General features: G+C 48.0%; 5 protein-coding genes across 5 annotated transcripts; 1 reads left to right on the forward strand and 4 right to left on the reverse strand.

Annotated features, from left to right (window-relative positions):
* Positions 1–3,578: 3,578 nt before the first annotated feature.
* On the forward strand, positions 3,579–5,307 carry LOC131206730 (cysteine-rich PDZ-binding protein). The gene is made up of 2 exons (XM_058199400.1): positions 3,579–3,830; positions 3,900–5,307. Exons 1-2 carry the CDS (start codon positions 3,655–3,657, stop codon positions 4,027–4,029), a joined length of 306 nt encoding a protein of 101 aa, XP_058055383.1. The 5' UTR covers positions 3,579–3,654; the 3' UTR covers positions 4,030–5,307.
* Positions 3,979–6,463, reverse strand: LOC131206728 (mitochondrial DNA helicase). Its single transcript, XM_058199399.1, has 3 exons — positions 5,773–6,463; positions 5,409–5,706; positions 3,979–5,325 (listed from the first exon to the last, which is right to left on the reverse strand). The coding sequence occupies exons 1-3, from the start codon at positions 6,385–6,387 to the stop codon at positions 4,184–4,186; spliced, it is 2,055 nt and encodes a 684-aa protein (XP_058055382.1). The 5' UTR covers positions 6,388–6,463; the 3' UTR covers positions 3,979–4,183.
* Positions 6,464–6,808: 345 nt separating this feature from the next.
* Positions 6,809–9,627, reverse strand: LOC131207743 (coatomer subunit delta). The gene is made up of 8 exons (XM_058200371.1): positions 9,327–9,627; positions 9,213–9,252; positions 8,456–9,113; positions 8,221–8,397; positions 7,830–8,143; positions 7,653–7,764; positions 7,412–7,577; positions 6,809–7,345 (listed from the first exon to the last, which is right to left on the reverse strand). Exons 1-8 carry the CDS (start codon positions 9,327–9,329, stop codon positions 7,217–7,219), a joined length of 1,599 nt encoding a protein of 532 aa, XP_058056354.1. The 5' UTR covers positions 9,330–9,627; the 3' UTR covers positions 6,809–7,216.
* A 230-nt stretch (positions 9,628–9,857) lies between these two features.
* On the reverse strand, positions 9,858–10,996 carry LOC131207534 (proteasome subunit beta type-5). The gene is made up of 3 exons (XM_058200156.1): positions 10,785–10,996; positions 10,321–10,713; positions 9,858–10,251 (listed from the first exon to the last, which is right to left on the reverse strand). Exons 1-3 carry the CDS (start codon positions 10,929–10,931, stop codon positions 9,937–9,939), a joined length of 855 nt encoding a protein of 284 aa, XP_058056139.1. The 5' UTR covers positions 10,932–10,996; the 3' UTR covers positions 9,858–9,936.
* A 495-nt stretch (positions 10,997–11,491) lies between these two features.
* On the reverse strand, positions 11,492–19,022 carry LOC131215185 (uncharacterized). The gene is made up of 10 exons (XM_058209572.1): positions 18,835–19,022; positions 17,235–17,694; positions 16,802–17,139; positions 16,552–16,717; positions 16,149–16,489; positions 15,904–16,069; positions 15,756–15,837; positions 14,774–14,891; positions 13,639–13,819; positions 11,492–12,829 (listed from the first exon to the last, which is right to left on the reverse strand). The coding sequence occupies exons 1-10, from the start codon at positions 19,020–19,022 to the stop codon at positions 11,492–11,494; spliced, it is 3,378 nt and encodes a 1,125-aa protein (XP_058065555.1).
* Between the last annotated feature and the right edge of the window lie 5,307 nt (positions 19,023–24,329).

Raw genomic sequence — 24,329 nt, forward strand, 5'->3', positions numbered from 1 at the left:
TATAAAACTAAACCAGATCCGGCATACAACATAGAACAATATTATACGGAGATGCGATACAAAATACAAAAATCAAACGAATTTGCCAAACAAAAACTAATCGAAGCGAAAGAAAACAGACAGGGCACAGCAAATAAACACGAGGTTGAACAAACAATGGTTGAATAACACGAGGAAAAATACCGCGAAGCAAGAATAGTACAGCAAAACATTAGCGCACGAATAGTCCTCCTGAAAATCCAACATTTGATGCACCAGCTCGTGGTCTACAACAAAGTCATCAAATGAGTGGTAGGGATGGAATTAATAAATGGAAAGTGAATAACGCGAGGAAAAATACCGCGAAGCAAGAACAGTACAGGAGAAAATTAGCGAGCGAATAGGTCCTCCCAAGAAAACCAACATTGCAATACACCTGTAAGGTTTACGACAAAGTTATTGAATGAGTGGTGGGAATGGAACCGATAATGCAAGAATGAAACTTAGGGCCGGTTTAAGTCCGGAATAGAAGAGTTCAACCCCTAACAGAACGCAAAGGGCTGGTAGGATGTAGAGGATATGGCCGTTTTGTCGTCGTGTCGTTTTAAGTCAAGCAAATCATGCGGTAGAAAAACCCGGAAGAGCAGTTAGAGTCAAAACGCAGGAGGTCGAAAGGGCAAGGTCAGGAACAATTTTATCGATATGTAGTAAGGATTTTTGATAGGGTCCAACTACATATCCTATCAACGTAGAATATCCAGATTTTCCTCATTCACCTATTGGAATGAAAGAAATGTAGGCGGAAGAAAAAGCAGTAATTTGAGAATGTTGTAGAGCAAAGATCTAAAAGGAAAGGATGAGAAACAAGGGAAGAAATAAGAAGGCCAGCAGAGCCAGACTTAACAGAAATTAAGACGCATGGGCCAAAGTCAAACAGAAGAGGTTAATACGAATTCAAGGAAGAGAGAAAGAGAAATGGCAGGAAAAGAAATGTTTACAATTAACAACAACCCGGTGCGAGAAAATACAAAACTACCAGGGATACGAGAATGAGATTAAAATCTGCACGATAACGAGAGAAGCAAGAAAAACAAAAGATACGTGGAACACAAGCGAAGTGAAGGAAGCGTGAGAAAAGACAATGGGAACTAAGAAAAATAGTGCGCAAATAGTCCTCCCGAAAAGCCAACACTACAATGCACCAATTTATGGGTTTACGACAAAGTCAAAGACAAAGATGAGGCAGGGATGGAAACAGTTAAATGGAAAGTGAATACCGCGAGGAAAAATACCGCGAAGCAAGAATAATACAGCAGAACATTAGCGCACGAATAGTCCTCCTAAAAATCCAACATTTGATGCACCAGCACGTGGTCTACAACAAAGCCATACAGGGATATATAGATGTATATATTTGTACAGGGAAACTAGTGCGGAGCCCAAGGCCTGCGCAGACCGAGAGCCCAACCCAACAATGCCAAAATAACACGCTAACAGTCTTTGAGCGTAATCATAAAACTCGAGACCCAGCATCCAACAGACAAATTGTTTCAAGTGGGGCTCTACACTCAGTTGAATGGAGTTGTTGAGTTCGATCAGTGAAATCGAAACTTTTAAGGGCTTGAAAGGAGGAGGTGCACAGAGAATAGAAGCTTTTTAGTGTTTTTGAGTGTCGAGTGTCGAGTGAATTTTGAATAGTGTAGTTAAGAGAACAATCCTCCCCGAGCAGAGTGAAATCAAGGAGAGCACGGCTGCCGGATGCCCGTTACGACGGGCATCCGGACGGTCTGGCGCCGTTTTGGCGGCGACCGAGGTACGGCCGCATACGACTCAGCAGACCCAATTATCAGAAATTCAAGCGATTGAATGTTGGAGCTACAACACTGGAGCTCCAACACAACATCCGTTAAATACTAAACAGTACTAATACCAAACGAACGAGAAATACACGAAAGTTCAAATGGAGCGCCAGTGCAAAATAATGCCCCTTCATCTTCAACACATCCGACGATCACTATATGCATTTTACAGATATGCCGAATTTTGCAGAAATTTATGAACTACACATCACATCACAAACTATTAAAAAACACAAAAATCACACACAGTCACCAAAAATAACCAATAAATATCATTATTGAACTGAATTGAACTGAACAGCCATCGTTAAGGGAGCGACCAATGACTCCTTTGGCGAATAATAATAACAGATGTCTCTCAGGATGATTGAATGATGGAGCTACAACAATGAAGCTCCAACACAACAACCGTCACACACTAAGAGCATTGAATGTTGGAGCCTTATCGAGAGAATTTTACCTTATCGAGCAGAAACGAGAGGTGTAGCATTTGAGTAATTAAAAAAAAACTCGTTAGATGTGAGAACATCCCTTAAAGTGCCTGCGTATTCACAATTCGCAAACCTGACAAGTAACAAGTAAGAAAAAAGCTTGGCGACTATGTTAACGTTAACATATGCGAATTTGGTTAGTCTAAAAAAAACTAAGGCATACGGCATAAAAGCCCTATAACCGTTTCTAATGTCCATGTTTTTTCACAATATCCTCACAACACAATCTTATAATTACGTCACTAATTTTCGCCGAGTTTTCGCACTTTACTCACGGATGAATCACGATTTCAACAACACGGAGGCCAACTACCAACTGAAAGACTCATTTCAAATTTGCGATATTTATACTTCACCTAAGCTACCCGGACTAGGGGACAGGATTGTTGTTGGGTACGCTGTTTGGCGCTACAGCAGCAGCATCAGTAGGTACAAAAATGCAGTTCGTGGTAACGTTCGACAAAGCACGAGGGTAGTATTCTTAACACTGTGTCTATCCTGTAACTGTTTGGAGTTTTCGGGCTCACCAGGTAATCTAAGCTGGCATAGATTCAATCGGAAAACCCCGAAAGCAGTTTGATGGTCCTGGAAAGAACCATTGATTGGGTTTTTCCAGCACAGCCCTCACAATTACTGGGAGTTCCGTACCCTCGTACCCTGCCCTCGTGCGCGCGTACCGAAAGTCTCGGAACCTTTTATGGGCACACAAATACGGCATCGACACACGAATTTACGACACAGCAGAAACACGCGATAATGACGGAAAAGGATGGTTTTTGGCGGTCTCAAGGCTCTCTTCGATCTTTTTCGGCAACAATACGGCCAGGATGTTGAGCCTGCGTTAACCCATTCAGCAGATCCGTAATTTGGGCGACCGGTGCGATCGCCACCAGCGGGCACGCTGGCAAATTGGCAACAACCGATCCGACGCTTCGACTAACCCGACGATGACGACAAAATGCTGACGCCGCCAAACTAAGGACGCCGGACTTAGACAGCATCAACTCAGCATCAACTTGAATGCAAAACTTTCAGTTTGTGCTTAATCGGCTCTGGTCGTTTTAATCACAATAAATAAATAAACCAAAACATATTAGCCCAAACCGATGTTTTGGCAATGGCCAAAGTGGAAATATCATGGATCATCAAGGGTTTAGAAAACAACCTACCTTTTAGCGCAAATCCCAACATGCGCGCACCTTGGGATTTGTTTGGCATTCGCATGTAAACAAAACCGAACGAACGCACCGCGATTCACGTATTTCGCTCGCCGCAATGGGTTTTGATTTGTGAAAGGAAAGCTCGCCATCGTCTACCGCGCAGCAATGGTTTGTGAGAAGTGCGAAAAGAAGCTTGGCAAAGTGATTACTCCAGACCCGTGGAAAGCGGGAGCCAGAAACACTACCGAAGGTGGTGGTAGGAAAATCAACGAAAACAAAGCGCTGAGCAGCGCCGCGAAGGCTCGATACAACCCGATCGCCGGCAACTTCGCGCCGTGTCGGTAAGTTGCCGCTCGCATGAATACTTCAGTGCTTTTTTCTAATGTCCGCTTTTGCCTCTGGGTTTGCAGGATTTGTAAGCAAAAGATTCACCAAGCTGGTTCGCATTACTGCCAACAGTGCGCCTACAAGAAGGGCATCTGCGCCATGTGCGGCAAAAAGTTACTGGATGTCAAGAACTACCGGCAGTCATCGGCCTAGGGACGCGCACAACAAATGGATCCATAAGACTTGTACCTCATTCTTGCACTGGCAAGGACTACTTCTATTTGAAAAATTTCGACCGGAGATGGGCATTCGGCATTAAAGGCGGCAGAAGTGACTAAAACCCATTCGCTTCTGTTTGTGACCACAGCTAAAGTATCACACCGTGCGCATCGCCAGGTTCGGTTGTCGTGTCGTCACTTCCCTCTTTCTGTTTCTTTCGCTGTGCGTAACTGAGGCTTGCTTTATCAAAATCCAGCGGCATGATGCCGAGATCGCCGCTGTAACGGTTCTTCGCTACCTGCAGATATTTTTTGCCCCGCACCGACGTCAGCCGCTTGTCCTGTATGATTAGCACGTTGTCCGCCTCCTGCGATGCTTTCGCCCCGCCAAAGATCGAACTGGTCGTCAGTTCGTCCGTGTCGCGCTCCTTCCGCGGATGTATCACGAGCGTTACGTGACAATTGCGGCGTGTGGCAAACGAACGGAACGACCCAATGATCGCATCCTGCTTCCAGTACCGATCGAGATGCTTACCCTCGTCGAGGACACCCATCATGAATTGCAAATTGTCAATTATCACATGGTTGATGTCGTGTACATACTGCGCGTGTTCGATCGCTTCCATTACCAGCTTGATCGGTTGCTGGCCGTGAAAGGTCATAAAATAGATCGGCAACCGCTCGAACTCGTCGGCGCATCGCTCAAATTCAATGAGGTTGTCGCTCAACGGGCGGCCCAGCATCTGTCGAAGCAGCGTGGCCGCCAATCGCGTGTTACGTATCTCAAACGATCCCCAGAGCGTCGAAACACCTTGTTGGGCCAGGTCGAGCGAATAGTCTGACATGAAGGTTGTCTTTCCACAGCCCGTTGGCCCAGTCAGCACGGTCAGCTCGCCTTTGCGGTGCCCTTTGAGCAGTTTGTTGAGCGACGGATAGCGCTGCCACTTGACACCCTGCACCTTATCGATGTTCTGTAGATCGCTTAACACGTCCTGGCGCAGAGTTCGAAACGTTGTGATCGATTGATGCAAAATCGTTTGTGCTTTCGCCAGGATCGCCCTCAGCTCAAGGCCCTCTTTTTGACCAAGAGCCTGATATGGTGTGGGATGTTGGTCTGTTGGTCGCACAAACAGGCAGCGCCGTTCGTCCAATTTTTTGGCATAGTGCCGTGCCGTATCCCAGCCTGCCGTGTCATAGTTGAACCACAGTGTCAGCCGTTGAAACCTCTCCAGCGCAGGAAGGCACTGCTGCGGGAGATTCTTGAGTCCGTGTGGAAGACAGACCGCAGTGGCTGGTGGTAAATAAAAATAAAAAAGAAGAAAAGAATAAAAAATTGAAACATCTGGAGTGCTCTCAAGCCTCTTCAATTCTTACCATTTAATTTAACACTCCCGAGCGCCAGCAGATCGAGCACGGTTAGCACCAGAATCGCGTTCGTTTGGCTTTGGTCTTTCGCTTTCGCACCGGTCCCTGAAGGACATCGAAGGTAAATGATGCCACTTAAGTTCGCGTCCGGTATCGTTCGTTCGGTGATCTCTCCGGCGCAGTCGCTCCGCCGAAGTGTCTTGAAGCCAACAACCCGATCCTCCACATCTACGAGAGGTATCACCAACTCGTTGCTTTCGGAGTTCCAACGTGCTTTCAGCGTTACCAGCGTTTCCGGAATGATATGCTACAAGATTTTTGTGACAAAATTTGCATTAAATCGCCCGGTACCGTTTGCTCTCGGAACTCGTACCTCGTCCAACTGTAGTTGTATTAGCACGGTTTTGGCACTTTCCGCATCGAGGGCCACCGCATTAACCGGTAGCGAAACGGTGCCACCTTCTTGTTCTTTTTTTATCTCTAAAAAGGCGTCACGCAGCTTACGTATCTCCTGCACTGACTTTGGTGAGCGATTGTAAGGAAGGAAGAACTTTTCTATTTGCTCCCATCGGCCCAGATACTGGCATGAAGAGCATGTAAAGTTTCCAGTCGTTTTATTGATGTAAATTCGTGGGCAGGGTTCAGCGAGCGGACCTTTTTCTGCTTCTGCGCCCGGCACAGTATGGCACACGGGGCAAAATGTTTGAACGCAGGTTGCGCCTTCCACACTTTCGCCGCCCGAGGAACTAGATGCTTTGATAGTTTTCTTGATCTGATACAGCGACACGGTGACCGGCTTTTGGCTTTCATCAAACGAGGGATGATGTATCCCCATGCTAAGATACCGTTTCCACGCCATACTGTATACCGGCCCTAACTGCGAGGGTTTGGAAACACAATCTGGTCCATTCAAGTTAACACCAGTGTTCCATAATCGATTTCCATTGTGAACAGGTTTTGTAAGTGATAACAACCGCTTCATCAGCATAACGTACTAAGCATCACAGACCAGTTTGAATTAGCAACGGTTCAAAGTATTACTTTACATAATATGAAAACGCAAAACAAAAGAGTTACTGCTCAGATCGTACTAAAAACACAAAAGAACGCGAACGTGTGCCTTCCGTTTCGAAAGCGTGCTTTTTATGTTTTTGTTTACATTGTACGTAGTTGCGCGAACCAAATTTGCGCCTCTGAACCAAGGTTAATGCACACACGGTCCGTTCCGAAGCGCACGACCAAGATAAGTTGAGCCAAGGTGGTGATACTAACCCTTGGATGCGCAGATGTTTTGAGCGCATTTTCAGTACAATCAGAAGAAAATTGTAAACTACTAACAACCGGTGAGACCTCATGCTCGTTTGAATGTTCCCAAACAATCGATACCAAATTACAGTATGTTTTTGTGTTTATTTTTTATGTTTTTGCTTGGTATAATATATTGAACGCGAGCGTATCATGATTTGTTTTTTTGCTATCTTATAGTATTGTTTTTGCCAAAGTCTAACCCTGCTGGGAGTGTTACACAACTGAGTGTTAAAGATGAGGACGCTTAGTTCTCTTTTCAAAAAAGAGAAAAATATGTGTAACGGTTTAAAACTTCCACAATCAAAACAGCAGGCGGCGCACCGCGTTAAGGTGAAACTCGTTCTCGCTCTCCGTTGTTATGAATGCTTACCGTTAATGCAAAACTCTTTTATATACTAGTAAAAATAAGGGGATAAAATACCACGAAAAAAAGATTAACACATTCACCACATTCGTCGGCCCTTTGGGCGCCAACCAAAAGGCGGTCATGCGCTACGGTGGTTTAGCTTTTATACTATTTCGAACTTGTCCGTGTAGAAGATCGTTTCCGCCGAGAACTTCACTTCGGCACCATCATCCACAAGCAGCACCTTGGCGGGAGCCAGCTCGGCATACGGAATTTTCGAAGAAAACGTTACCTACGGTGAAAAATGTTTGAATGTCACACTGCTGCGACTCATAGAACGAAAGTACAGCGCGCTTACATCGAGTGGAAAAAAGTCCCCCGGAATTGAGTTTGGAACAGTGAATTCCATCGAACCTTGTTTGGTGGACGCATCGATGACCGGTAAGTTCCACTGTAATATGTTCTTGCGCGAATCGTGGTTATAGTCTCCATCACACTCGGCTATCGAAGGTGTGATGCCCATGCTGTAGAAAGAAAAAGTTGTTGAAAGTTTCCTCGTCCTGTCCCCGTACCCACGGAGCACAGTTGACGTCACTTACGGCAGTGGAATCGTTATGCAAACATCATGCAACTCCAGCCGCGGATGTTCTAGTTCGTACTCAATGTTTACATCGCAGCCACCTTCAGCGTTTTCGGATGGCCAGCAATTAACTTTGAGGATAAAAAAGAAATACATTAAATAAAATCCTTTCCCCCGGAGGCGAAGCTTTACACACTTGTCAACGGAACTGCTGATTCGTCCTGCGTCTGATAACGCCACTTCAACACACCGACATCCGTGTTCAGCGGGAACGGTTTGGCCGGATTTTTCAACCCGATCTGATTCTGGTTGCGGAACAGTTCTTTGTCCACGTTCGGGTGTGTCTGCATCTGGATGCCGCGTTGATCCGCGTTGTCTAGCTGCACCTTGATGCGGCCGAATTTGTCGTCCGAAATCCGCAAGGTAAGCAAACCGGACAATTCGAACGCTTGCAGACCTCCGTCGCGCCCAATGCGAACCACAATCTTGTCCTCAATGCGTAAGTGGACACTAGAACGAAGAGGTAGCATACTGTTACTGACATGGCAAATGGTTTGGGTATTTTCGAAAGATAAAGCAACACTTACTCATCCATCGGTACATCCGAAACGGGCTTCACCTTCGCCCCAGCCGATGCCGTTGCAGTAGGTAGTGGCGTGGAAGCAACTGTTTCGCCTTCATTTTTGAGCTGATCAACAAACGTATCGGCATCGCGAGACTTTCCACCCAGTTTGAGGGCTTTTCTTGGGGCTCCACTTTGTTTTCTGAAACAGGAAGAATGTTGCATCACAACGTGTAGTTACGGTCACAGTTTCCACTTACGGTGCCGGTACTGCTGGTGTTGGTTTGATTTCACCGATATTGACCGTCGATGAGTTAAGCGACGACGACATGCTATCGCTGGACATTCCACCAATGATGGTGGTAGAGACGCCGAACCCTTCCGCCGAAGATGCCGAACCTATGGGACCAAGTCCGACGCGCCCACTAATCCCTCCCTTCTTTTGCTCCATTCGCTGACGCTGTAACTCTTTGGCGCGCTCGCGCATCTTTTGCTTCGCGTCACGCTCCTGCGTCTGGCGAACGGCTTGATAGACCTTCTCCTCGTGCGAATCCATTTCTACGAACGATTTGATCTGGCTCAGGTTCACGCTCTCTCGGTAGCCGAGCGCGACAATTTCGTCGAACGCAAAGATCAAATCGAACGCATTCTCGATGATTTCCTTTTCCTCCAGCGACCGACAGTACTCGGGAATCACTTTCGAGAACATTCGCAGCGTTTCCAGGTCCTCGAGAATGTTGCTCGCTTTCGTCGTGATGAGCAGCATGTAGAGCTTTTCCAGCGGCTGATACACATATCGCACGGAGTCCGTCTCCACGAACGTGTGCTGTTTGCCGGACGTCATCAGCTTTGGAAATGCGGCCAGCAACCCCTCGATGCGGGCTTTCGTCATTTCAACAAACTGCCGCGAAACGATCGCTGTACAAGAAACGTATTGTTTCAATTTAGCAGCAATCGTTAAAATCACAAATAAAAAAATTACAACCGACGCATGACGACGGGGCGACTCCTACTTACTTTTCCCAGCCTTCGTACATACTGCGGCCGCTATGAGCACCTGTGAGGAAGCAATTTTTAAAACACACGTATTAAGGAGGGCAGGCAGGAAGCTCTGGCTTCACCAAACATTACCATTTCTACCGCACGAACTATTCCGCTAACAGCGCTTCACACAGTTTCTGTTTGCGACTAACTTGTGTGACAATCAGTGAGAAACGATTCCGGCTGACGTGTGAGGTGCTGACGTGCGATCTGCCTTCCGTCGGTGTCCGACAGTTTATGCGCTAATTTACGGCACGCTGCGCGATGGGATAAAACTTTTTATCGAACCGGCACTGTGCGAACGAACTGCGGTGTTTCACAAGCGGCTCATATCAGAATAGGAGGGTAATTAACGGGAAACAATTGCTGCAGCACTGGAGCAAAATCGAGTAGCCAGTGAACATCACTAAAAGCACAAACTTGTCCTGCGGTGACAGCTATACTGTGAACTGACGTTTCGATGACAACATTGCGATGAAGTTGTATTTCCATAAGACAGCACAGGCAATGTCTTCCGTATTTTAGTTTCTTTCGAGTTTGAACAATTTCTCAAACGCAACTAGGTCACGTTTGACTAAAACAGACACAATGACACAATGATACTAAACTGGCTCATTGTGATTGGAGCAATTTAATTTTCCCTCTTTTATTTTCAAAGCAAACATCCCCCTCGTCGCTTACCAGTCGCTGCCCCTAAGCACTAAGCATGTTCACCAAACTTCTTGCTCTTCTCATCCTGGAACTTGTAGTGCAGATCCATGCAGTCCTGGTTTGAAATGTTAACCCATCCGGTCGGCTTGATGTGATACACGCGAACGATACCCCCGGAGTACGCATCTCGGTGCGTTGCGTGATAGATCGCACGTCTACCGAGATCTTGTGCCTGCTCGTCTGTTAGATCCCAATGGTAGCCCGAATCCAGGACACCGTACGCGTAGATCGAACCGCTGCCCACGGAGAAAACTTTTCCCGGCGTACGCGTTCCTTCCGAGTCAATATAGTACAACTGAGGGCCCTGCAAATTGGAAATATACATGCACTCAGCTAACCAAATACGGAAGCTCGTGTGATCACCGAAACCTACCCGTTTGTCATATCCGGCCAGCATCATGCCCATGCTGAGACCCATGCCCTTGTAATAGTAGACAATGTTCGACATAATCTTACTGGCGGCGGCTACGGAGATTCTTTCCTTGTTCCGCAGCTCGTAAATGCGGCACTCTTTAGCCAGCACCCGGTCCCAGTAGACACAATCGGCGGCACCACCCGCCAACGTTCCCAACAGATAGTCGTTGATTTCAACGATTTTCTTCATGGTCTGCGACCCAATAAACTGCCCGCCAGTGGCACGCGAGTCGACAGCCAAAATCACACCCCCTTGGAACCGGAACCCTAGCGTGGTCGTTCCGTGATCGAAGTTCATCTTGATGCCACTTGATTCGCCGGCCGCCTGAAGTTTGGCCAAGTTGGTTGCAGGCTGGAAAGCGGAGAAAGAGATCGGATTAAGTTAACTGCACGGAAAAATACCGACATAGCGCTTAACCTTACATCTTGAAACGGAGGAACGGCCAGCGACATGTTGTTAAGCAAATTTTGGCTGTTAACCATAATGTCTTGGTTGAAGAAATCTTTTCCCAACGAAGGCTCGCCCAACAGGCTACTCTGAGAAAGACCGCACACGTCGACGAGAGCCATTTTGCGTAAGTTTACTGAAGAACCGAAAAAACACCCGATCGCAAAACTCGATATTTTGCGGTGAATGATGATGACAAACAAAAATCTTTTTGACAGCTTCTCGCCAGCGTGTTGAACCCTACAAATGTTGACTAAGCGCTCCATATCGGCACAGGGTGATTATATTCTAAGCAGCATTTCCATCATTTCATGTTCAAAAATGTTATGTATTCAAATGTTCATACTCCTTTGCCGAAAATTGATTTTCATGATATTGTTGGTGATCAAGCTATTGATGTTCAAAGTCGTCAAACTCTTAATAAACAATAGAGAAATTGACAAATGGAAAGGTAAGTTCTTCTTGAAGAACGTTCGTTTGCTTGGGCGTCGGCGAACGGCCTTTTCCGGAATCAAGGTTAACCATCATCCCAGGACATAGAATCTTCGCCTACAACACCTTTGCTTGAATAAGTTTCGGTTTATTGAAACCCTTTATTAGTATGCAAGAACGTAAATTAACATTCGCACGACTTTACAGCATCCAAAGCAAACCGAGTATCGAGAATGGCGTTACAATACACTTAGCGCGGGTTGGGACTGGCCACATCGTAATTTTGAAGCACAGTTGACGTGGGAGAAGGTGTAAGGCTTAGGTCGGGGCTGCTACCGAACAGACTGGGGCTGCTGATGCACAGTTGAGGGTAGCTGTTGATAGGCTGGAAGTCACAGTTCCAGGGTTGCTGCTGCCGCGGCAAGCTGTTGCAGCACAGGTGGGGCTTACCGTCCAGCGCCCGACGGCTGTTTGTATCGCTGTCCGTTTGTGCCTGTTCGAGAGGAGGCACGGGTGCTCCCCACCGTTCGGTTGCTCTCCTTGGGTTCCACTGATCCTGTAGGCTTCCCGCCTGCGGACTGTTTCCCGCTTCCGGTTGGTACGGTGGAAGTCGGTGCGGCTGATGGTGCTGGGGCTGGTGGTGCTTGAGATACTTGGGCAGGGGGCTGTGATATTGGGGCAACGGTTGGTGCGGGTGGTGCAGGAGGCTGTTGGTGCTGCTGTTGCACGGAAGTGCCGCCAGTTCCGGTGACGTAGCTTGATTCATCATAAACTTGCTCAGGGGCGTACTGCTGTGTGTCATATGATTGCTGATAGCCTTGGTACTGCTGCTGGTCATATGCTTGCTGTTGCTGCTCGTACTGCTGGCCACCGTATCCTTCGTACTGTTGCTGCGAGGGATCGTATCCGGTTGTGGCTCCATCGCCGAATGCTGCGGCCGCTGACTGGTCGTCGAGCATCTGGTACTGCTGATCCGTTGCTGGTTGCTGTTGCTGGTAGGCGAAATCTCCATACTGCTGTTGCTGCTGCTGCTGGAGCTGAGCGTCTGCTGCGGCGTACTGCATCGGATCCTGTCCATAGCCGGTACCCTGGGATCCGGCAACTGATGACTGCATCGATTGCCGCGAAGCTCGTTGGTCAGCGACGGATTCTCGCGACAATCGGCCACTACTTCCCGACGCTCCACCTCCGGCGCTGTCCGGTTTAGTGGAATCGCTGGCTCTGGACGAACGCTCCTGCTCAGCACGTCCATACTCTGGCTCCTTCGAGGTGGCTCCGGAACGCCCGGGGCCACCACCATTCGGGCCATCCTCGTTGGTGACCGAGCTGCGCGACAGCCGTGACTCGCTTCGCCTCTCTCCCTTGGGCTCGCCGTAGTCCACGACGGAGTTGTTTCGGGACAGTGGCGGTGGTTGCGTCGGAGCGGTGTACTGCTGTCGATCGGATGTTCGAGACTCCGGTCGAGATGATTTGCCTCCCACAGTAGCGCCGTACTTGGTAGCGGCCGTATCATCGATGCTGGTTCGTCCGTTGTTTGCATTGGGATATCGGGATGCAGTACTTCCGGGCCTAGATCCGACGTTTGGAGCTACACACAGACCACCGCGCATACACAGAAAAGAAAAGAAGAGAACATGATCGTCAAAATCGGAAACGAAGGGTTAATGTGCCCACAGCGTAAGGATGGGAACAACTTGGGGAATGAAAACAACAGAAGAAGAAACAATGCACAAACTGCAATGCACAACTCCTGTTTAGCTCTTCTGCCGACTAAGCCGACATTTTCGACACAAAACAATAAATGCGAAAAACAGAGGTTACAACGATCAGCATTGAAAGGCGCAAAACATAGCGCATACGCTAGCGAAGTGGTGTGAAGCATCTCAGGTGCCAGGCAGTAGTGGACAGGTACCTTCATAGGGATTCATGTCGTCTCGCCCGCTCGATTGGTTGGGCAACGGGCTAGAGTATACCGGGGCAGCACTTCCGGCGGATGCAGCCTGGCTGTCCAGTGGCGCGCCCACTAAATGCGAGTAGCTATGACTACCACCACCGCCGGAGTCGGCAGGTGGATTGTACGAAGCGGTCAGCTCAGCCGAGTAGCCGAGATTGTCATCCGTTACACGGTTGGCCGAAGCGTATTGATTAGTATCGTTTGTGCTAGTAACATTGCTAGTGTTTATATGTTTCGAGAGGAATTCTAAATTTTCTTGCAAGTAGCCTATCTCCTGCCTGGCAGGCGTTATTGTTGAAGAACCCAAGAGAAAGAGGGAAAGAAATGAATAGAGAGAGAGAGAGAAAGAGAGAGAGAGAGAGAGAGAGAGAGAGAGAGAGAAAGAGAGGAAGAGGAAAAAGAAAACCGGTGGTTAGTTGGATCTTTCGGCCACGGTAGCGTACCTTATCGTTTGTCCGTCGCTCTTGATCGGCAGCCTTCGCTGGTTCCGGTACGTCATCGGCACCGGAACTCGCAGCGCTCGACTTCCGAAACGCTGGACTGATCTGTTTGTAATTGGTCCAGATTTGCTTCAAGCGCTCCATCAGTTCGGAATTCGTTCGGCGTAGCTCTAGTTTCTCCTCTCTGCGACAGAGCGTTCCACAAAAAAAGGGGAAAATGTAAGGCAAATGAAAAGCGGTGGCAACAGATAAACTAGGTTTCCCTAGGAACAAGGCATGGACATGGTGGATGGATACGACTACTGCGACTACTGGAATCTAGCTACACGCCTAAACACGCCCAGACACACACGCAAACAAACAAATACAAACCACTACCAGGCACGACATGAGGCACTAGGGTTACGTACTATATCACTTCCAGAACCTAGGCTACCCTAGGGAGAGTGTACAGATAGAGCTAGGTGCGAGTCTTTGGGGCGCGCCCTGGTTTGTCACGCTGATCGTGTCCCTGGAGCTACTAGGGATCGGTAGCTCGGGGACCGATGCGCACATTAACGTCGATTTTAATAGGGTGCGGTGATGGGCCGTGTGTCGTGCCTCGCTCGTCGCTCAACGTGTTCCCTTTGCCATCGGCTGGTCTCGCAAAGGGCCGCGAGCAGGGTGGGCGAGTAGGGCTGCCGGTAGCTTCCTTTCCGGTCACAGGTCGGGGTAGCCCAGTATCCGCAGGCTGTTCCGCCCGCCGGCCGATGGCAGCTCGTTGCTGGTCCGTCGTCTGCCCGTCCGTCCGCGGTGACCGGGGAGTCCTGAGGTCCTCTGATACCGGCGAACCGAACCCGCTTACGGTGGGCGCGTCTAAGGAGCCCCCGTTATGGTGATGTGCATCGGTGAGGGTAAAGAGATGTTGCAGATGATAGTGGGACAATGCGAGTAGAGGGATGAACCGGAAAGTCCGGGCGTTAGTAATCGGGGGAATTAGTGCGTGCAGCGAAACCGTAAAAAGCGTGCCGCAGTTAGTCAACTGGTACGAGTGTGCCAAGTTGGGAGGATGTGCCGACGAGAGGGAGAGAGGCCAAGGAACGTAAACTCAAATCAACGTCTCAAGCAAGGAACGAAGGGCGAAGGAATCTGTATGTACTTATGCTTCTGTGTGGTGTCCTCTAACTTGTGCGTCAAGCTTTTGCATTCTGCAGTTAGTTTTTCCATGAGCTGTTTTTGATCTTGTACCATGCCCTCGAGTTCGGAAACGGTGGCCGCTGGAACGGATGGTGGAGAACCGGAAAGAAAGAGAGCGAGAAGAAACAACATTTTGATTTTTGAAAGGCTTTTTTCGTTTTTTTAGTGTTCTTTTGGGTAGATGGCGCCGCCCTTTACTGAGGGCCGCACCAAGCTAAATGGAAGCTTTTATTCTTTGGGCTTTTCTGAGGTCTGTAGCCAGTGTGTGCTGCTCATGAAAATTGGAGCATTTACACCACTAATGAGATGATAAGGAGGTTGAGGCGTTCAACACAACTGTCGTCAGTGTTCCTCCATTGCCAATTACAGTAGCAAAATAGCTCATGGATAAACTATTGAGAACGATCGACTCCATAGCTTCAATGTCTCAACACTACGCTACGCCCTCTGACCGATGGCAAGTCTTGCTGCAAGTGCTAGTATCGTGGAAGAACTACCGCCTACCCTAGAAAAACCGGTCGTAGAGAACATTTAGCGTTCCGACTCACACTTGGAACTTTTGGAACTTGGTTTTGATGGGCTGTGATAGCTTTCGAAACAGAAACAAAAAAGGCAAACAACGGTGGTAAGGAGCATACGGGAGTATCCGAACGGTCTTCAGGGGAGCATCGTACACCGGTTAAGCGGAATATGAGCAGCTACTTCCAGTGACACACTAAAGAAGCAGCACGCACAATAGATGAGCGATAGACAAGCGCACAAGCTAACGTCAACTCCGACTGGCACGTAATAGCAACGAGCTGTGATTTTCTGCTACGGTGTGGCATCCTGTTTCCGTTTCTATTCTGGGTGGCTGAGTCTAGTGCCCACAGGCTTACCCAAGCTATCGCGCATGTGAGCCATGAGAGTGGAACGGTGAAAACAGATGCTACTGTGCCACTTACCATGCTTGTTTTCCATGTCCGAAATTATTTTCGCCAGCTCTTTGGAGGGTCTCGTTTCCCTATTCAGCTCCCCCAGAGTTAGCTAGACATTGAGGCAAAGAAATGGTGGATTAGAACCGAAAGGCAATCAATGTTTCGGCCGGCTCACCTCCTTCTCCAGCGATGCCACCTCGTCGCCGAGTTTGAGATTTTCCCGCTTCGAGTGTAGCAGGTCGGCATCGGCCCGGTCAAGGCGCTGACGAAGCGACGTTATTTCGGCGTTCAAACGAGAAACTTCTACCTTCGACTGCCGCTCAGCTCGCTCCAACTGGAGTCTGCAGGAAGAACCGGGCACATTACTGTTTGGATCCTAAAAGATCCCGATTAGGCAAAGGCCCCCCCTCCCCTGTGTACCTGAGTGAAGTAATTTCCTGCTCCAACGACTGCTTCTCGGCGCTCGCCTGGTTGAGATCGGACATGAAGATCGCCGTTTTGTTCTTTAGCTCCAGCTTCAGCTCGTCGATTTGGGAGCTCTTTTGGGCCAGCTCGCGCTTACAGTCTGACTCACCGCGCTTCATCCGCTCCACCTCCAGCTGCAGTTTGGTGGCGTGCTCCCACTGGCTGCTCAGGTCGCCACCGAGTTGATCGACGTGAAAGGTGTAACGGCGCTCGGCATTCGCACGCTCATCCGCAATTCGCTTGGCCATCTCGTGCTGTACCTCCCGTACGCGCTCGTGCTGACGCTCTAGCTCATCCTGTGCACAAGAAGGAAATCATGCCATACGTTGCCGACGCCGCTTGAATGCCCTGCCCTTACCTTGAGCCGTCGAATTTCGATCTCGCCCTGGTTTCGCTCGAAAGCCACCTGCTCGATCAAGTCCCGACTTCTCTGCGACTTGCTAAAGTTGCACGCCTCCGAGTCCTTAAGCTGATCGATCGAGAGCTGCAGCTTGCGTACCGTTTCTTCCAGGCTCTGTTTATCGCTGCAAACGATTCGGACAATCCCTGCCCCCGTGAGCCGTGCGTTCCACCGTCCTCCCACGGACCGGCTGCCAGTCTCTGCTTACCGTTGCAGATTCTCCACCTGTTTCCGGTAGGCGTCCGCGTTGCCTACGTCGCTTGCACCGTGCAGCAGCTTGTGCTTGTTCTCCTCGTTCTCGGCAAACAGCTTCTTCAGATCGATCTGCGATTGGGCCAGCTGTGCCTCCAGCTCACTGATGCGCGACTCGAACACGATGCTCGGTCCCGACAGCGATTTGCCTTTGGCGCGTGCGCGATCATAGTCGACGTCTTCGCTCTCGGACGAATCGAGCTGGTACAGTGCTTTCGACCGCGATCGATCAGTTAGGGCTTCGTTTTCCGACACCACATCCTTCACTTTCTTCAGCAGCGTCGAGAGTTCCTCCTGGAAAAGGGACAAACCACGTGGACAAGTTTTCCCAATGCAGGCCCCCCGTTGGCGAGCGATGCTCGAACTGATACGAATGATACGATACGAACCCTGCAATACTGCGACTCGCGCTCCAACTGCTCGATGTAGCCCTCCTGCTTCTCGATGAATCCCAACAGCTCCGGCGGAGGTTGAGCAACTTCCAGCCCGGAGATGGCTGGCTTTAGCGCTCCGGCTCCCGCCGGTACCACTGGTTGCGGCCCGCCGGACGACACGTCCTTGCTGAGAAAGCTGTACCTGCGTGCGAGCGTTCCGCCGTAACGTTGCGGAAAGTACTTCGAAACATCCGTCAGCGATGGCCGCTCAACGATGCCCGATTGATTGTCGGACACTTCCGATTTGCCATCGTCAACACCGCGGTAGTAGAAAGAGGTAGCAACCTTCGTTGGCTCGTACGCCTCGGTCAGCAGAAACTTTAGCCGATTCACCGCCTCGCGGTACGCGTAGTCGGTAAAGTCGAAGGTTTTCTTCTTGTACAACGGTGTCTCGATTTTGTCAGCCGACGTTTTCCTGAGAGAACCGAAAATGACAGCAGAAAACGGAATGTTGAAAACATTTGCAACACGGGTCGGCAAAACCATCGGAACCCCTTATTACTCTTTACTCATAGCGAATAATAGTGTTTTGACACGAACAAACTAACTCGACTGACACGGTTAATAACTGTTTCGGTACTTTCTGTTTTAATAGAATGCGATTGTCCTCAACATTTTTTCGGAGATCGTACGAGCAGCGACCAACGAATGGCAGGCAACGTTTGTTGCAAACGAAAGTCCCGCGTTCTGTTTGGTCGAAGTAAACAGTGATCGTCATGGCGCAAGTTACCCCTGACAACGGCGATTGAGGACGAATACGCATGCGCACCGGTCGGTTAACTGCGTAGGGAGCGATCGCAGTCCATAGCTACCCTCTCTTGGACAAGCTATCAACCGGAACGGTGCGGAGCACAGATCCTTCAACGGAGTGAATTCTCGTCAGCAACATTCCGTCGAAATTTCAAAGGCGAGATGGGTCACATAAGTATTGCGGTTTAAGATTTTTAAGTTGGAAATTTTTTATGAGCTGGGACGAAGGGTTGGCTATCCGATTCCTTCATACAAAAAGTCGAACACCAGAGAACAGTTGAGACTTCAAGCTCTCAATGACTCAATGGTCGTGGTATCTCTAATCACTTCGAAGATTCTACGCACTCTCAGGAGAAAGCCCTGATTCCGATTGTATGATGGCTTTTTCATTTGGATAGAAATGGATTATTCTACCTAATTGAGAGGAAGGTCGAGGTATTTTATCAACAAGCAAAACTGGATCCAGATAACTTATACCAGATAACGGTATTGCATAGTTTGGCTTCTGTAAAGTGACACTGATTGTGACCTCCACAGGATGGAGCTAGAGGACAAACAGGGTCGAGAAGAACATTGATATGCTAAACTTGCTCCTCCCGACAGAACTAGGGTCATTAGTTTAGAGACAGAAGATCTAAGCATTCGAGTAACATTGCTGGGCTCAGAGTTTCATTCATCGGTACAGTCTTCTGTGAGAACGTTAAACTATTTAAAGAACCTAGCTGGCACCAAGCACACAACACATTGCCACAGAGCACAGTATTTCGACCGGATTTGCGGTCTTGGCTGCCTAAGGAATGCTTGCCTTATTTTCGGTTTCTTCACTTTGGACATTATGGACGAGTCCTTGTCGAATGCACTTTTCGTTCTCAATCCACCTGCAGCGGAATTGTATCCTTTGGAGCTGCCGAGGTAAGTTAGCGATGAGTAGGGCTTCGAACCGTAGCCCAAGTATCCCAGGTCGCCCGCACCCAGGCCGTATCCGGTTTTCATTGTGACGGGAAGGCTGTGGTTCGTTAGTTCCACCTTAGCACGCGGAATGCAGATATCCTTTTGCACACTACGAGTGTCACCAGTTGTTAGCCCTGTCGAAACGGATTTCACGGCACATCAGGAACTAAAGAGCCCGTGAACGACAACCGGGCGCTCTTTTATAGACGGAATGTGGTACCCTCGGGTTCGCGTAAATCTTCGCGGCATCCAAAATCAACAACGGCCCTAGCAACCAGCCATTATCGAGCGAAGCTTGAGGTCCCGATCGACTCTGGGAGGCGACCGTGGTCCAAACGTGGTCGGTCCATCGGAATCCCGGTGGCGTTGGAATTCCGCGCGTCGATCGACGGTTGGGCGACAACAGTTCGTTCCGCGATTTCGGAGGGTTTGAATGATTAATTTTGGTTGCGTGCTGGATTGGCATAAACTTTATGGACCCGAAAACTGACACGCGCGCCACATGACCGCGATGCAGTCCCCCCCAACCCGCTGTGGAGCTTTTACGATAAACAAATTTCGGAACACAATTTATATGTCGCCGGAACCGGATGGGAGCACCGCCCAATGATGAGCATCGATTTTGGTTGCTTTCTAGAGCGTTGCGCTTACTTAAGCATTTATATTCTAAACAAACGTGGCAGTTAAAATATTTTAAAAAGTGAAACGAATTCAAAGTGTCTAAGTAAAACCCAAGAAAATTTGGTCTGGAAAAATTTGCTAGGAAAGTGTTTAAAGCGCCTTGGGCACTGACCATTGTTCGTTTTGACCGTCAAGATGGTTCGCTTTTCTTTTTGCCTTCAACGAAGTCAGATGAACGTAACCGAAAACCAATTCATGCTCAGGCACCATAAACACGGGAATAAAGATGGTAGGTTGACAAACAATGTTATAAACCTATGGCATGTCATATGTACCATCGTATGCTCGTAAAAAAAATACAAAAAGCTTGCAATGCTGGTGAAAACGCACGAAAAGTGTATGTAAAAATATTCCATTTCTACAAAGTGCTTTAAATATTGTACATGGGACAACAAATACAGGAACCAGCATAAAGTCAAACGTATGTGTTCAGGTTTTGGTACTTTTTGATGCAAAATACTAAAGAAGTGGTAAACTTTTAGCAACCGTTCCAAGATCGATATTAAAATTAATTAACTGATTAATATAATATTAATTTTATTTATCACCATTTAATTGGTTTCCATTTATTAATTTATTGGTAAAGAATACTAAAATCGATGTTTTAAATAGGTCGCATTAGTGACGAATTTATTTGAATGTAACTAACGCGTCATATTTCAGTTGAAATACGGCAAATTAAAAAAAAGGTTTCAATTTAAAATAAAAATTGAATACACAAGACATCGATAAAGAGAAAGAACCCTTTTCTACAAAGACGAGACTGACTGGGCGCATAGATATCTGCCACTGATCCACGTTTGGCGCCAGCTAAGTCCTTCACAAAATTCTTCACGTGTCAATAAAACCTTGACCTATAAAAACCCCAAGAAGCTGACGAATAGTGCCGAACTTCGAGTCGCTTACCATGCAGCTTTCCGTTCGAAGGCAGCAATCGGAAACTAATAAATAACAATCACAGCGGACAACGCTACGGACGTCGCAACGAAAGATTTTTTATGATATGATTGATTACCATTATCCGAAGCGTGTCGCCATGTGCGTCCAGATCGAGCTGGTTCCCTCGTGGAACTCTCCGATTATTCCAGCAGATGTGGACACCCCGCTAAATACACAAGGGTCTCCACCAGAAAAGGGCCGCGCAGCGTCGTGGGTGAACCAGTGGCCGAACCCGGTGCCGGAATCAACGCTTACATGGCGCGCGGCGTGTAATTGACGCATTGTCGACTTTGTTGTGCCGATGCTGTTCACGGTCACGGCGCGGCACCGGGCTTTGGGCTTAGTCATGCCGTGGTCCAAGACCCTTTCCGTGTATCACTGCCCTTCGTAGTGGCCACATCCGGCATGTCCATTATCGACTGGTTGTAGGGTCTACGCACCATGAGAGAGCTTGGAAATATATTGATTCGCAGCTTCGAAAGAATTTGCCACAGGACGGGGAACAAATTTCTAGTGTATACAAATATTTGTGTTTCTTTATTGAAAACAGAAATGGTGGGTTGCTGATCGTTTAACCTTTTTACCGCTGACTCTTGGCAGCCCCAATCATCTCAATCGGTGATGCTTATCTACAGCGTTCGATCGTGAAACGGCCCCTCAAACGATCGCTTATTGCACTCGATCACGCACATAACAGCAACTGTAGACAAGTTTTCCGGCCCGATTAAAGAGATAGAAAGGGACACTTCTATGGCAAGCTCGAGGACGAGTGGCCGAGTGTCAGCGGTTCCGACGTGAAACCACGGAACATATTGCACCAAATTAGTCACCCGAGCCCCGAAAGAGCCAAACTTGCCTTTTGCGGTGCGCCGCACGTTTTGCCGCAGCATAGGAAGGAATGTAAATTATTAGTTTGTCCCGCCGGCAGACCCCAAGTGATCGACCGCTAAAACGCCTAATGGCAACAACATTATCGACGACTAACGCACTGCAAAACTGTATCGGAAAGTGCTTTCAAAGGGAAGTGGTCCTGCGAGGCTGACACCCACGTGTCGCGTCCCGGGCAACAACCCGAGGGTCGCCGCCATCCGAATGAACTAGATTCGGCCATTACCGCCGCTATGTATACTACTATGTGGTTGTGTTCTAAAACGACCGCAAAAGCACAACAAAGTCTACGAAAGCAACGAAAGGTGGGTTACACACGCAACATGCGATGTTGGTAGAGCATTCAACTAGGAAGCGCGGAACTGCGGCTGAGGTTTCAGCCCTGCCTATGGGTGAACGGTGGGCCCTGAACCTTAGAATGTTTTTTCAATATGCCACGTTTATTATCTAATTCTCTGCCTCGACCGCAACGACCACTCAAACACATTAATCACATGTCTCGGGGAAACGGAATCAACGGACACGACAAACGCTAGTTTGTGCGTTCGAAAAGAAACGAAATCCAACCAACTTTTGCTTCCGGAGATAGAAAAGGACACTACGGTGAATTAGGTCAACAGGTAAATAGGACATGCCTCGAGCTTCCCACGATCTATCGCGAACAGTGAACGAACTCGTAACGGGGCTGGCGTCTGCGACATTCTTTTCTATTTTAATAATAGTTCATTATTAAACTGGAAACTAATTATTACTTTGGTGGGAACAAAAAATTTACTTGTGATTACTTTTTATATCCCATTTCAATCTTTATATTATTTTCATTTTATCGCTTTTATCGAACTTGTTCTACATTATTTAAAGAAAAAGGCTACGAGAGCAGTTGGACCAAACCGGTGGCTGTATGAGACAAAACGGGTTTGATAAACGGAATTTATAAATAAGAATTGGTCATTGGTTTTGGTTCGTTTAGCTTTTCAGCTCATTAAGCAGCATACAATTTTGATAAGGTCGTGTGCCAAGTCCTCTTCCAAAAATATAATGATAATAACAAAATACTTCAGAGCCGGGACAGCTGGCGATGCCGTTTCATCATAAATGGAGCCGTTAAAATGAAAACATATCGCAATATTACACATCGTGTACCGTGCAAGGAGAAGTGCGTCAGACACGGATCAAATATGCTTGCAAAAAAGGAACAAGATTTAAAGTAACATATCAACACCCCGTAAACATTGCGCACTCAAGTCGGAAACGACACATAATTCGGTCATACCGATCCATATACGGAACCGTGTCGTGCCGGTCGAGATCTGAGCACCGTTTCTTCTGATACTCACTTCGACTGGTCGAATTACAACATGCTACGACAACGAGCGGCCAACTGGAGTAGCCGGTAAACAGAGTCCAGTTTTGTTGCGGAAGCATACGAGACTAACTTCAGTGAGAAAGCTTAAGTTTTAATAGCGTACAATTATTAATATGCCCAAAAGCCAAAAGGTTTCGCACAAAGCACTAACAACAATCAAATGCGTTGGCAAATTAGTCAGCGGAACAAAATAGAAACCACTTGCCAGACCACTCGGGTTGCACCGTTGGTATGTGGCCCTGATACCAGCCGCCAGCTCGAACAGGAAAAGTTCCACGCGCCACGGTGCCAAAATTACGGGCCAGGAGTTGTTCGATCGAAATGCACCGAAAGTGCAAGTACGCTGCAAAAGTGGCAACCGGTCCACGGGGCCACGCTGACAGGCCGAGATCGGTCTAGGTCGTATGTTGATCGGGCGGCCCGGCTGCATTAGCATAAAAACTCGGCCGATGGGCCGATCACCCACACAAGGCAGCCCCAAATGCAACGTGTGTCTATTTCACCCGTCGCTGACGGTGGCCACTCAAAAATGGCCAACAGCACGGTGGACAATCGAAGGCGTAAGCGTCACAAATTGGGCGTAAAATCATCGAAAACCGTCGAGGAAGATTGCTCGTTTTTGCATCACAATGCGCTGTTCCCAGTGTCGCTTTGGTTTGGGTCTCATGTTCGATACGGAGATTGACCAAAACTATGTTGCCCTCCTCCTCGCTGAATTAGTCGTCGCCGGAATATTGATTAGACAACCTTCAGACGTTGCGTATGCGAGCAAAAGTGCGAGCTTTTCGACAGGAGCTAGTAATTATCAGATAAGAGCCAAACTATGGATTCTGAGTGGTCTACTCTATACTATAACTATATCTAAGTGGTAAATTTGAAATCAAAATAACGCTCTAAACGGAAACTGTTTTAAATTCATTTTAATAGACTAGTGCCATCTTCACGACAAATGGGATGGATTGAAATGGTCACCAATTCGTTACTTGGGAGCGATTACATTAATCGGTGATAAAATTGGCGAATATGTCCGGTAATGGCGCATTTGTATTTATAATTACCGGTGATCTTTTGACAGAATAGTATTATGCAGATATGGTGCACTAATGCATTCTGTGCATTTTTTAGTCGGTAGCTGCATTTCCTATACTTCCTCTTATAGGTGCAAGATGTTTGAGAACAATACCGTTCCAGGGCGCTCAAGAGTGGTGCACGTTAGGCCTTTTAGGTGCTTAAACCCAAATTCGAACGTTGATCTTTTGAACGTTCCCACCGTTTCCCACCCTGTGCCCGTTCGTGAGCGTTGGAAGGAAAAGACCACGAAACAATTAACCGAATGTGAATAGGATCCCACGAAAGATAGTGGATGTCTGGCGGCACCAGAGCCAAAGTTTCTCATTATTCCAGTATGCGGCGAGTGCATGAATGTGCATTATCGTACACGCTGCATTGATAGGGGAGATATGCAAACCTGAGCA

This window comes from Anopheles bellator, chromosome 1 (assembly GCF_943735745.2).
Source record: "Anopheles bellator chromosome 1, idAnoBellAS_SP24_06.2, whole genome shotgun sequence".
NCBI classification, from domain to species: Eukaryota; Metazoa; Arthropoda; class Insecta; order Diptera; family Culicidae; genus Anopheles; species Anopheles bellator.